Here is a 14,412-nt window from a genome sequence, read left to right as displayed (position 1 = left end):
TATTTTATTTTATTTTTTTTTTTTTTTTTTTAAATGGCAATGATTCTTGTTGCAGGACTCGAGTGGAATGACCCTAGTAATGCTTGCTGCTGCTGGTGGGCACGATGACCTTCTCCGGGTCCTAATCAGGAAGGGAGCTAAAGTTAACGGTAGACAGAAAAATGGAACAACTGCATTGATACAGGCAGCTGAAAAGGTTGGCTTGGTTATTGTCATATTTGTGGTTCTTGGCTCTTTTACTTAGGTTTGAAAGTGGTACACAACTTTTTCCCCTTGGACGATGCCTAAAAAGTAGTTAGCAGGGTATAGCAGGGTGACGGTAACTGCATAATTTTAGCAGCTGTGGTTACTGTAGTGTAAATAAATTCTGATCACAAACTCTACCCTGAGTAGAGAATATCAAAGAGCTACCTAGAGGGAAAGTGGAGGCAAAGGATATTTCTGAATTTGTCTGTCATGGGGGCTGAAGTTCTTGGGTTAGAATTGCTTGTTATGATCTCAGGATCCAAACTTGGGAGACTTCGAGAGCAAATCTCTGATTAAGCAGGGTTTACTATTTGAGAGTTGGGAGATGGAAACGGTGGCAAGCTCTTCTCAAACTAAGACTGACTAGACTAGTAAGTTAGAGGATGTTTCATGGGTGCGCTCTTTTGTTCAAGTTGGTTCATGTGTTTTCCCATGTACAGTAGATACAAGGCCAAAAGGGAGCTTGATTCCAGTTTGGTGATTAATGCAAACATACTGTTTTCTTCCTGTGGTGTTCACTATTGCAAGATTAGGAAAAAGTAAGAATTGTAAATACTCATGGCTATCTACTTGCCTGAGTCTGAATTGCTCTTTATTAGCCATGGGAGAGAACAATGTTAATTGTGTCATGCCTCAGGCTTTGGATTTTACTGACGGATTTTAAATAAATGTCACTTTATGTTCTGAAACAAAACCAGAATATTTTCTACTTACTTGTCTTGTGGTTTTGTTTTTTTTCAGAATTTTTTAACAACAGTAGCTATTCTTCTGGAAGCTGGGGCATATGTGAACATGCAGCAGAGCAGTGGTGAAACTGCTTTAATGAAGGTAAATTCAATGTTTGTCCTGACACGGTTTAATAATAAATATTTTTGGCAAACTAATAAAACTTGAAAGCCTGTTTGTAGAGTTGATTTAGGGAACATGTACTGTATTTGAAATAAAAATACTGCTCTTAGTAATTCTAGGCAGTGTTTTAATTTTTTTTTTTTTTTTTTAATGTACTGTTATATCTAAACAATAAATGCAGATGCCATCAGCATACAGTGCTAAATGTGGCTCGGCATCCTCTTCCATTGTTTGGCTCAAAGAAATGCAGATGTGTTAAAAATGTTAAAACTGAGATAATCTGGTTGTCAGCAGGAAGAGAAAAATTCCAGAAAGGAGAATCTTTCACTTGAGTGTTGCTGTGATAGACTTTTTTCGTTTCATTGCAGGCCAGAAATAAAATAACCAGTTTGCAGTCTCCTTCCCAATGCCTGTTCTGCACCTTTACTCCCTCCCATTGCAAAGGATATTTTTTTTTTTTTTTAATTTTGTTTTAGTAGGAAAATTCTAAGACCCTTAAAACAGTTTGTCCTCCTCTTAATATTTTTTTTGTTTTGTTTATATCAGATAATTTCACCAAAGTTCCCCTTGCTGTATTTATATGTAGGCTGTTTAAGGTGATTTGTTTGCAGAAGAGATTATAAAATCTTTTCAGTCCAAGACAATGTAGTGTTGTTTCTCTTCTATGCTCTGCAAGGCTTAACAAGTGTGCGGAATTCACATTTTCTGTAAAGAAAATGATAACACACTTGTGGTTTCCTCAGCACTTCAGTCCAAAATCTCTTCATAATTTGGCTACCTTCATGAACCTCAGTTTTGACCTTCATTGTTTTTAAAGGTTTTTAGTTTTTGATGCACAGCTGTACATACTTTCTAATTGGCAGCCTGCAGTGACTTACTCCAGATATTTGTTTTGCTGTGACCCAAAGAATAGGGTCTTCATTTCCAGTAACTTACTGGAAAAAGTTTAACCATGTGTGGATAAACATATAAATGTGTTTATCAAGTCACAGTTATTTAACCTTAGGAGTTCGATCATACTTTTTAAAAGGGGGGGGGGAAGTCTTGGTACTTAATTCCTTTCTCTGAGGTTGTGTGTGATTTTTGTGGGTTTTTTGTTGGGGGGGGCAGGTGGGTTTATTTATGAAAGAATATGGATTGAAAGCACAGGTGAAAGTTCAGAGCTGAGACAAATTTCAGAAGTTAACTTCCGAAAGGCCTCATGAAGATAGACATTTTATCTCTTGCGCCTTTCCCTAATTCGTCTGAGTGAAGTGTTTGAAAACAAGCGGCCAAGAGCATGTGTTTGCGTTCTTCAAAGTAAAGCTTTCTTTAGACTTTACTTTTGTCAAGTCTTCAGTTGACATGCCCTGAAATTCTTGCTGTAAGTAACATTGAACAGGCTTGGACACTTAGGTAGTTGATAACAGTGACTGTCTAACATAGCTAAATAACAATTTTGGGCAAATTCTGTTAATTTACTGCACATCTGAAGTACCATTTGAACTGAGATTCCTAGAAACAGATACTTGGAAGTGTTAGTTTAGTCATTCTGAACACTTCTGCAGAAACCCATTTATTCAGGTAAACAATTGCGAGAAAGTTTACAGTTACTGAACTCCAGCAGATTAGATGTTTTCACAGAACTTTTGGGGTTTGTTTTATGTATTTATTTATTTTTTTCTAATTAAGTCCATTTGGTAACCCTGACTGTTGCTGCTTCTGTGGGATCAGGTGTGTAGTGTGCCTGGGTAAAGATAAAACATTTATGGAGTGTGATCCTGAGTTTCAAGTTGTGTTAGGTATTTGCTCTGCGAATGCTAAACTTGTTTTCTGAATTGTAACTAATTTTGGATTTTAATTCATTTCTGCAGTTCTGCTTACTCCAATGTTATGCTGTGTTCTAATGGGGGTTTTGTCATTGTTGTCCATCCTTCCATCTTCTGACTTTCTGCACAGGCTTGTAAAAGAGGGAATTCCGATATAGTGCGGCTTATGATTGAAAGCGGAGCAGACTGTAACATTTTGTCAAAGCATCAGAACAGTGCGCTGCATTTTGCTAAACAATGTAATAACGTACTGGTGTATGAGCAGCTCAAGAGTCATTTGGAAACGTGAGTAAACTGTACTTTGAAGTTTGTTCTGGTAAAGTTTGCAATACTGGGCACGTCATAATTTTGGTTTAAGTCAAGGGGAAGAGGGGGAGATTTCGGGAAAGAAAATGGATCTGGTTTGGGCAGAAGGGTAACTAATAAATCATGTGAAATGAAAATGATGTGAGCTAACAGAATTAGTAGACACTTGCTTAAACAGTGAGTAAAAAGATGGAAAGGAGGAAAAGGGAATTACTAGAAGTGAAAGATTCCTTAAACTAGAAATACAGCCATCGGGAAAACTAAAAAAGTGTATAAGCACTGGACAGTTGAATGTAAACAGTTGTTATGGTATGCCAAATAAAATACCTTGCTAAAAAGCATTAAAAAAATTAGAAACAACACCAAACAAAAACACCATGAAAAGTCAGTGCAGATAGTTAGGGTGTTGTTGGGCCCTTAAAGGTCAGCTGTGAGCTGAGAGTGCCAGGGGTAAAGCTTTCATGCCAGTAAGTGATGGAAATAAAAATCTTCATCGCACAACAGAATGACTGAAGAGCAGCGCAGCGTATGTGGTATGTGAAGTGCTCATGTCATATGGTCATGTGAAATATACTGAGCTGATGAATATGGATGCTAAATGGAGACAGGGTAAACATAAAGAGAAGGAAAAAGCTCTTTAAATATCAGTTTGGAGGAATACTGATAGCTAACATATCAGGGCAGAAAATCATAACCAGCAATCTCTAAACTTGGAGAAGACTCAAGGAGGGTCTCCAAGGTTCTGCAGCAGGTGAGATTTTGCCAGGAATCCATAGTTAGTGCTGGAAGAACACTGACTCAGTGCAAGATCCTTTTATTGGTTTATGATGATTTTATCCTATGATTTATGTATATAATATAAGACAATCTATCAAGTATTTTGTAGTCAAAGCTCATTCTCTTCTATTTTAGTGTTTAGAAAGCCCTGGCTGTTTTCTGTCTGTGATCTCTTGTGTTTCGCATCAGCTAACATCCTAAATCTATCTTGACAGAAACTGCCTTGTAATGGTCACTGATAAATGCTGTAGTACTACCAATATTCTTATTCTATTTTAAATAGTTATTAGTGCTCTTTCGTTTAGAACATTATTAAATACTAAATTTAAGTATACTAAGTCTACAAAGTAAGTATAAGATCTATAAGCAAACACTCCAATATGATCGTTGCAGCGGTGGTCACAATGGAGGTTAGGGAGCCTTTCTGTAAGGCAGAGAAATTTGTGGAGCATTTGCAAAGTGAAATGTCAGGTAAAAAATGTTTTAGTGCAAACTAGTAAAATACAAATAAATACATTTCCAGGGCAAGGTTGTATTTGCCTATGAATTCTAAAGTAACTCAGTTAGGAAGTTACAGAATCACAGCAACACAGAATGGTTGAGGTTCAAAGGGACCTCTGGAGGTCATCTTGTCCAACCCCCCTGCTCAAGCAGGGCCACCAGAGCTGGTTGCCAAGGACCCTGTCCAGACAGTTTTTAAATATCTCATCGGATGGAGACCTCATAACCTCCCTGGACAACCTGTGCCAGTGCTCTCTCATCCTCACAGTTAAGAAAGTGTTTCCTGATGTTCGGAGGGAACCTCCCGTGTTTCAGTTTGTGCCCATAGTCCCTTGTCTGGTCACTGGGCACCACTGAGAAGAGCTTGGCTCCATCCTCTTTGCACCCTCACTTCAGGTATTTATATGTACATATATATATATACACACATTGATAAGATCCCCCTGAGCCTTCTCTTCTCCAGGCTGAACAGTCCCAGCTCTCTCAGCCTTTGCTCATAGGAGAGATGCTCCAGTCCCTTCATTGTCTTCCTGGCCCTTTGGTGGACTCTCTGCAGTATGTCCATGTCTCTCTTGTAGTGAGGAGCCTGGAACTGGACATAGTACTCCAGGTCCCCTCCCTTGACCTACTGGCAGTACTTTGCCTAATGCGGCTCAGGATACCATTGGCCACCTTTGCAGCAAGGGCACATTGTTGGCCTGTGTTCAGCCTGGTGTCTGCCAGGTCTTTTTCTGCCAAGCTGCTTTCCAGCTGGGTGACTGCCAGCATGTCCTGGTGCCTGGGGTTGTTCCTCCCCAGGTGCAGGACTTTGCACTTCTCTTTTTTGAACTTCATGAGGTTCCTGTGGGCCCATTTCTCCAGCCTGTCCAGGTCCCTCTGGATGGCAGCATGACCCTCTGGTGTATCAGTCACTCCTCCCAGTTTCGTATCATCTGCAAACTTGCAGAGGGTACGCTCTGTCCCATCATCCAGACTATGAATGAAGATGTTAAACAGGACCAGACACAGTATTGACCCTGGGGGTGCACCAGTAGTGACTGGCTTCCAATTAGACTTTGTGCTACTGATTTTTGCGGAACTAATGTGTTCTGATCTAGTTTCATACTGGGAGGGAAGGTATTGTGATGCCAGTATTTTTAATGCACTGTAAAGCTTGTCTGAGGTATTGTAGATCACTGCATCTAGCTTCTGTCCTGAGCAGATAGAAGCTATAAGGAATGTTTTCTTATAGTAGGCTAAATGAAAAAAGAAGTGCTAAAAGCATAAAAACTAATATAATTTTTCAAACATAGAAAACTTGTTAAAGTGAGTAGGGGCAGTTGAAGTGGATAAATGGAGTATGCTGATTCTTCCCCAGGGAAGGAAATCATGACTGATGAGTTAAGGTTTTGAAGGCAACAGCAAAGCATGCAGGTGAAATATCTGCTGTTCAGTATATTGAAACTTGGTCACTCATTCACTACTTGATGCCTTTTCCAGTTTGTTTCCTATTTAAAACCTGCCACCTTCAGTTTTGGCTAATCTGAATAATGAGTTTTGGAAGATCTTGAACATGTAATTTTGCCAGTGAAATGGCAGTTGAAATTAAATATTGATAAACGCAAAGAGATGTCCAGGGGTATTGCTGTAGTAATGTGAATTATACAGGGAGTAACACAGCTCTTGCCAGTTGAGGAAGCTTCTAGATTCATTACCTGAAAATACCAGTTCAGTGCTTCCTGTCAGTCAAAAAGGAAGATAATATAGTAGTAGTGGAGCTGAAAAGAAAATGTAAATCCATGGTGTCCGAATGCTTTAAATAGCACATGCCATTCCAGTTACATTGCTTCAAAAACAGATGAAGCAAAAAGGAAAAGTAAAGATGATCAGAGATACGGAGTAGCTTCTGTGAGGATAGACCGAGGGAGGTGATACACGTCACCTTGGGATAGGTTAAAAGGTCAAAATTTAAAATCAGAAAACAACAATAACAAATAAACCAAAGCCACGAGGCAGGTTCTACAGGCCATCCTGTTAAATGATTTAGTGATAGGTTTGAAATGGAGGAATATTTTTGCACAGAAAAACTGAATTATGGATCTCGTTGCAGAATGTTGTGGTCACAAATGCATGGGATTTTAGAAGGGATTAAGTAGATCTAAGGAGAGGTGCGATTAGGCTGCAGTCTCTAGTTTTGGATGCCTCTAAATCAGATTGCTGGAAGCTAGGACAGCATACCAAAAAAAGACAACTTTTTAATTTCCCATGTTTAATACGGCTTTGTCTAGCATCTGGAAACAAGGCTAGATGCGCTTCTGGGCTTGCTTTGGTATGGCAACTCTTGTGGTTTCTTTCCGATCAAACACTTAAAAGTTAGATTCTGCAGATGGTAACCTCAGCTAGCCTGGAGGGGAAGTGTGCTCTGAATAATAGCTTAAAAAGCTAGAAAGCTGAGAGAGTCAGGACCCTTGCCTTGCAAAAGCGTTTAAAACCCATTTGTGTCAAAACAGCTTTCTGAAGAGGATTATTTAGTAACCTGCTTGTAAAAGTGCCAAATACTGCTGGTTAATCTGGTCTCTCTTTTGAAGGCTAGGCTGCTCGCTTAAATTAACACGCCCCAACCCAAAAACCAAACAAAAAAACCCAGTTTGGCTATTTAATGGTAGTGTTGCTGCTTTTTCACTGCACTTTAGTAGAGTTGGTTGGGAACTGCATTTTTCCAATAGTATTGCCAGTAAAATTATACAGTGACTTACTTATTTTTACATCGTACTTGCAGTCGGGTTGATAAATTAGCCACGCTGGGGAAGTGGTTGTCTGTTTCTGTTTAGCCACTAGGTACATACTGATGTTTTGGGGACATCTTTCTTCATAAAGAGCCTTCAAAAATGCATGGCTAGTTGGAATTTTTTTAATATGCTGCAGTGCATTTGTCTCGGCTTTTTATTTTTGTGGACCCGATAGATGAATTTCACAAACAGATCGCTGATAAAATGTTTTATTAACAAAGTACTGGGACTTGGGGTTCACCTATGCATAAATGCTAGTGATGAAGGCATTCACTCCTGAAAATCAGGAATCTAAAAGGGTAATCTGGAAACCTTTTTTGCATCAGCTCTCATTAAGTCTGTCTGGTAAAGTAATTTTCCTGTGTGAAGTACAGGTCTTGCTTGTTTGGTCTTTTAGGCTCTCGAGAGTAGCAGAAGATACCATCAGGGATTATTTTGAAGCTCGTCTTGCTTTGCTGGAGCCAGTCTTTCCAATTGCATGTCATCGTCTCTGTGAAGGGCCAGACTTTTCTACGGATTTTAACTATAAACCCCCACAAAATGTGCCAGAAGGTAGGGGGTTTGTTGTGGTGGTGGGTTTTTGTTTGGTTTAAAAAAAAAAAAAAAACCAGTGCATTAAGAAACTGCCTCGTAAGTATGTCTTAAAGTATCTGTGCTATGCGAAATTATTTTTGCATGACATTGTATTGCAGTACATTACATTACAGATGCTCTGGTAATGGAGTATAGGGAGAGGAGCAGTGTTTTGATGCATTGTGGGTGGGGTTTGTATCTATGTTTTTAAAGAGGTTTTTTTATTGACACATACACACCTGCTTTCTTCTGTTCATGGGTTACCTTAGCTTTGTGAGGGTTCCATAAGCTAAGTGACAGGTATTATGGGAAAGGAGTGGTTTACCTTAGAATTAATAATTTTGAAAAATCTTAATCTAAGAGCATACTTAGAAAATCTCACAGTGGATCATCTTGTTCTGTAGACGGTACCTAACGCACTGGAGTCTTGGAGTACAGTCACAGCACTATCATGATACAAATGCAATCTAGAAATACTGTAAAAATTAAGCTAGCATCAATCAACTCTGTTTTGCCCACAGACCCTTTGAAAAAGCTGGGAATCAAATTCCCAAGATAGTTGGGAATGTTTCTTCATTCTTTCAGGAATCCAGATACTAATCTCTGATGCTTGGCTTAGCTAAGTCATTCTTATTCACCTGTTGAGCGTATCAGGGAAATACCTACTGATACTGATTTTTCTCGAAATAATACATTAATGTGACTGAAGTACTACTTAAGTTTGAAAGTGGTCGTGTCTGCCTGGTTTTCTGGTTGTTAAGAGTCTTTGACTTCTTGATTATAGGTATCCTTTACAGAATTAAGAAACCTTATATAAGTTTTTATGTATTAAAATGAGGCATTTGTGGATATTGAAGATCGTTGCTTACTGGATTTCAGTGCAGTTCATAAAGATCTATAATTGACTGGGCTCGGTTGTCCTTGCCAAGAGAACAGACAACCCAGACCACATTAAATTCATAACTCTCTTTAGGTTAACTTAAAACCACAGAGGTGAACCGTACCAAGGATTGCTGTAGCCATTTTGCTTTCCTTTCTAATAGCCACGTAAAATTATTTCTGCTGCCAAAAGACCTTAACTTAGTGACCAAGTCAGTTGTTCTGCGCTGGGATCCACTGGCTTGGGAGATTGGATTTCTGCATGTTCCTTCGATACTCCATTGGTGTTTAATATCTGCTATATAATACTTATATTTGTACCTGTCTTCAAATGTTCAGTGTCTGCAACTGTTCTAAATAATGGATCTCACTTCAAATTCATGTGACTGAATTGCCTTCCCTTTCAGGATCTGGAATTCTTCTCTTTGTTTTCCATGCAAATTTCTTTGGTAAAGAAGTCATTGCTCGGCTCTGTGGACCATGCAGTGTACAAGCTGTGGTTTTAAACGACAAATTCCAGCTCCCTGTATTTTTGGTAAATCTTTTCATAGAACTGATTGACTGTAAAACTGCGTTATAAAGTCTTTATGGAGCAGCCTGGGAAATCTTAGTGCCTTAATTTGGATTTTGAGTATTGTGATGAAGCACTTTTTTATGACGATAGGGTTTTTTTAAAATGAAACTTAACTCTTCTTTGTATATGGAGAGAACTACAAACCTTGCATGTACTAGACTCCATAAAAATTTATGCCTTGAAAGGCAGGGACATAGTGCTGGACAGCCTGCTTCTGGGTGGCCCTGCTTGAGCACCAGATGGTGCCTGGTTGGACCAGATGACCTCCAGAGGTCCCTTCCAACCTCAACCTTTCTGTGATTCTGTGACCAGAACTGAGGGTTTGAGCAGGCAGATGAGAACTCTGAATTTAAAGCTGTTTCACTTCCCAAATTCACCTAGCCTCTCAAATTTTTGACCCAACTAAATTCTTAAACCAGGGCAAAGTAGTTGTATTTAACCTACCTCATATTTCTAATGATTAATTTCTAATTTTTGATTTTTTTTTTTAATCTATTAAATGCATCACTATGCATGCTTTTTCAAGTCCTCATTTTCTCTGTGGTTGCACCAAAGGTTCTTTGCAGTATATACAACTTTCTTTCAAAAAATACGTAGTTAAAATGTTGTGTTCTATTAGTCCACTCACGTGGCGCTTTCAGCCATATCCTGCCATTAACTTTGTCCATTTTCTTTTTCCTTTTAGGATAGTCACTTTATTTATTCCTTCAGCCCTACTGCAGGCCTTAACAAGCTTTTTATACGGTTGGCAGAAGCTCCTACTGCCAAGGTACAAAATGCTCTCAAAATGAAACGTGTATGTTAATTTGTTGTACAATAACTCTTCCATAGTCTAAATGCTTCTAGCTGTATGTTGCAAATGTAAAACGAAGGACTTCCCACTGTCTCCTCATCCCAGTTCCCACCAGTTACAGCTCCATGCTGTGACACTGCTGGAACTTAGGAACATTGCCAAGGGTGTTAGTTCTGTTGTAATTAAATGTTTTTATGCTGCAGTCAGAATAATTCGTGCACCAGGATAAAGTAATGTTACAGCTAAACATTTTCCCCGTCTGTATCGTGAATTTAATGACTAACAGATGCATGGAGTGTCAGTTATTTTTTGCATACAGGTATTTCTGCTTGTGTGTTTAGGAGAACTTGGAAGTATTTACTAGGAGTCTGCTTTTAAATAGTCTGTGTAGTCTGTTGTATTTTCCAGGTGGTTTGGGGAGTAGTCCCACTACATGTTGCAAGATGAGTAACAGATCCTGTTCTGGTAGCATTTATTTTATCCTTGGAAGATGCACCAGTATGTTTTCTAGATCTTCAGATGAAAAACTTACACTCTTAAGTGTTTTATTGTACTCTTTTTTCTTTTTGTTTTAAGGGGAAAAAATTGAACTCGTATTCCAATGGAAGTGTATGTGTATGTCTAGTTCAGGTTTGGGGCTAACTTGTTTAAACACCACGCAATGCAGTAGTGTTCTCCTTGAGTCCTTTCTCAGCCATTCATACTTCAGCAGGGCTGCTGTAAACTGGTTTTATTAAACACAGATCGTAAATTCCTTTTTTTTTTTTCTTTCTCCGTAACTAGCAATTTATGCTTTTTCTCATGCCTTTCTTATATTAGAAGAGTTTAACACAGTAGTTACACATGACCAATCTTTATACGAAACCTTTGTTTGCTTTTACAGGTGAAGCTGCTGATAGGCGCATACCGAGTGCAGTTGCAGTGACCTCACAGCTGCGAGCATGTTGAGCGGACTGACACTTTTTTGGATGTACTTCTGATGTCCTCTGTTTAGAGACTGACAAAGCAGTTTGGAACGTTTTGGCACCACACTCTTAAGACTAAGTTCCCATCTCACTGTCGCTCGTTGGCAGTCACATAGGAAAGTGTGTGTTGGAGAGCAGCTGAATACGCTGCACTGGTGGGACAGGGTTGTCAGCTTTTTTTACTTTGTACAGATGTAGATGTAAGTATTTGTGCCAATACATATAATTCTGTTTTTCTTTAACTTGTGGAGTCCAGACTGCGTATTTCAGCTTTTCCACAATGTGGAATGGTGCATATAAGAACTATTTAAGGTAACCACGTGAAACGTCTTTTTTAATAATCTTTTCCATTTGTAAACTAAAATTTTTTACTTACTCTAACGTTTCTATGTAAAATGCAGAACTGTCATATTCTTGGAGCTGTGGGCAGAAATCACATGTTGAGGTCACTGCATTAGATTTAACTTTGAATTGCTGAGGCCTGTGTTCTGGTTTGAAACTTTCCCCACTACCGTCTCCTGATGAGAAAGCAGTTGTGCTTAGAGTGCTTCCCTTAAAACAAGCACAGTTAGGTCTGCAGGTATGAACAAAGACATCTGAATAGGCTCAATTCACAGAGGATCGCAATCAGATTCCCAGTTGTTATATCAGTGTTTAAAACTGCTTTTGTATTAGAGAAGCAACTGATGATAGTTTTACAGACATCTGAACTTTTGAGTTCTCAGTCAAGTTGCATATGGGAAAACAAATACAAGCTGAAACCAGAAAACTTGTAACCACCTTAAATGTGCAGGCAAGGCTTTTTGTAGACAAGAAGATTCATAGAGGATTTCAGATGTTCTCAGCCTGACAGATGAGAACATGTATTGTCCTTCAATTCAGAAATTCAGTTCCTCAGTGCAAAGAAAGAGCTGCTTTTTTTTTTTTACTTAAAATGGGTCATTTTATCAGATGACAGCAGTTCTGTAACAGTCCAAATCCAAATGTAATACTTCTGCATGAAGTATAGAATATTTTTCTTTGTAAATGAACAATCTTGAAACATTTAAAAAAAAAAAAAAAAAAAAGGAAAAAAGGGGGGGACAAAAAAAACCCAAACCTGATTGTGCCTTTGCTGTTCTGGTTGCCACGTGTAGTTTACATGCCACTATGTGCCTATATTGTTAGCAAAACTAGCGTGGATAAACTCTTAATGTATTTGAGTGCTCACCATCAAAATGGTGCAGATGTATTAAGTAAGTATCCTTTTAAGAACTGTGACTTTTTAATATAAAGTTCGATTAACCAGTTTTTAATGTTTGGTTCTTGAAAGTTTAAAACTTTCATATTTAAGAGATGCCAAATGAGTAAGTAACAAAGCACACTATTTCAATTTTGTGGAATGTCACATTAAGCTATATAAAACTAGAACAGCAACATGACATGCAAACACTCATTTCTGTTTTGATTTAGACTAGTTGCTTATCTTTTTGCAAACAGTATTGATGAGCTTTTAACAAGTCTGGGTTTTGAGCAGACTTGGTACCTCCACCTCTCTGAAATATGTTAGATACCTCATTTTGCAAAGTGTGAACACCTGAAATGCATGAAAAGCACTGGCTGAGGATCAGGTATGTCACCACCAGCACTGGGGACTTTGTGTAGCTATAGTTCTTCTTAGTCACTGTGCGTAACCCTGGATGATGAGTAAGGAAGGGGGACGTTTCTTCCATTATGTTGGAGTGACAGTTTTCATGTACACAGCTACCCCTTCCCCAGTTACTCCTGCATTGTACACGTAGCGGTAGAGTGTGTGTGTGATAAGCTCTGTACAGCACGTCGGTGGTAAATGTTTGAGCTGTTCAAGGTGGGGACAAAAGGGTTTTGAACAAATGTCCAATAATATAGATACTATTTAGGAACTGTTGTACAGTCTAACCCAAAAATGTCTAGTAATGCTCCAAGAGTTGACATAGCAAGTAGTTTGTCAAAGGCTGTTGATTTTGGGGGTTTGTTTTGTTTGGGGTTTTGTGTTTGGTTTTTTGTTTTGGTTTTTTTTTCCTTGAGACGTGGGAAAGAGGGAGGAGTTTTACAGGACATAGGAATAAAATTTGGGTTCATGATGCTTTTACTGAGGGATGGATTTTGCAGCCATCTTTCTTTTAGATGGCGATATAAATTCAGAATCCCTACTGAAGATGCATAAAAGTCATATGAAAAGATGTTTGAAGCTGTTTTTTGTCTGATTTTATTATGGTTTTTATTCAGTTGCTAAGAAAAAGGTTTTGGTGGACAAAAGATGAAGACAAAGTAGCTACAATAAAAAACAATTCTTTAGGCACTGCAGAGAAACACCTTTGAAGTACTCGCTCAGTTTCTTCTTGCTGCTGTCAGCAAGGCTAAGCAAAGCAGGTGCAGTTACTATAAACTGCAATGGCAATAAATTGTTCTGAAGGCTTGGATTCATTATCTTTCACTGCTACATCATCACTACTTGCTTCTTCCACAGATACTGAGGGTTGGTGGGTAACACAGCTGACTTTATCACAGGTCCTTTGTGCTTTCTGCACCCATTTTTCAAAAATGAGATGTCTTTTGATCAGTCTGGAATGGAAGACTAGCTGCCATCTTAGTCAGCTAGGACTGCTCAGAGTGCCTGAGGGCCATCCTAAAATGTTCTGCCTGTCTGTACCTGCTATAATTCTGTTATCACCATTTGCCTTCCCATACAGTACTGGAAAACAGCCAGTGTAAAATCTTTTTCCTTCAGGTCAGTCTTTCAGAGCAGTGGCAGGCTGATAGCATGGGAGCTGAGACAGCATTGCTATAGGAATGTATCACGCAGGGTCTTTTAGTTTTGCTGGAGTCGCCCTCTGTAACATGGAGGTTTACAGAGTCTTACCTTTTAAGAGAAGGATAAAGGCCACATTTTTCTAAGCTAGTGGTGCAGCGTGGTTAAAATTCCTCAGCTTTTCTGTGTCCCACATTAAATGGGGAAAATATTTTTCAGATGCTGAACCTGTCTTAAAATGTTTGAGTGAAAGGCAAAGACAAGGGTTAAGAAAAAAAATACTAAAAGCAGACAAAAGACAGCATGGAATACAGATTTGAGCAGGATTAAGGTTAAAAAAATAAGGTTAAAAAAGGGTGTCTCAAAAAAAAGTACAGCAGCTAGGAGGAAGGGACCAGGCAGAAGATGGTTCTTTTTGATTTCAAGTCAACTGTTTCTCCACAGCAAAGTCTCAACTGTTGTGTGGGATAGCTACAACCGAATTCTTTTCAAGAATTTCTGTAATAGTTCCTACGTGATTTGAATTGTAAGGAACTCCTCTGTGGTTAGTTACTCATTTATAGTAGATGGGTCAGACCTTAACGTTGCCTGGCTCCTCTCACG

At 38.8% G+C, this 14,412-nt stretch overlaps 1 protein-coding gene across 1 annotated transcript in view; it reads left to right on the top strand.

The window, feature by feature from the left end:
- MPHOSPH8 (M-phase phosphoprotein 8) overlaps positions 1 to 13,371 on the top strand; it is a 26,239-nt gene extending 12,868 nt beyond the window's left edge. Inside the window, exons 9-15 of the mRNA XM_019472091.1 lie at positions 56 to 196; positions 988 to 1,074; positions 3,034 to 3,188; positions 7,653 to 7,807; positions 9,115 to 9,242; positions 9,967 to 10,050; positions 10,958 to 13,371. Of these exons, the coding sequence (XP_019327636.1) occupies positions 56 to 196; positions 988 to 1,074; positions 3,034 to 3,188; positions 7,653 to 7,807; positions 9,115 to 9,242; positions 9,967 to 10,050; positions 10,958 to 10,999 (792 nt within the window). The 3' untranslated portion in view covers positions 11,000 to 13,371. The remainder of the gene's footprint in view (positions 1 to 55; positions 197 to 987; positions 1,075 to 3,033; positions 3,189 to 7,652; positions 7,808 to 9,114; positions 9,243 to 9,966; positions 10,051 to 10,957) is intronic.
- Positions 13,372 to 14,412: the final 1,041 nt, after the last annotated feature.

This window comes from Aptenodytes forsteri, unplaced genomic scaffold (genome assembly GCF_000699145.1).
Source record: "Aptenodytes forsteri isolate BGI_AS27 unplaced genomic scaffold, ASM69914v1 Scaffold307, whole genome shotgun sequence".
NCBI lineage: Eukaryota > Metazoa > Chordata > Aves > Sphenisciformes > Spheniscidae > Aptenodytes > Aptenodytes forsteri.
Note: the sequence above shows the minus strand (reverse complement) of the source record. Positions and strands in the feature narration are given on the sequence as shown.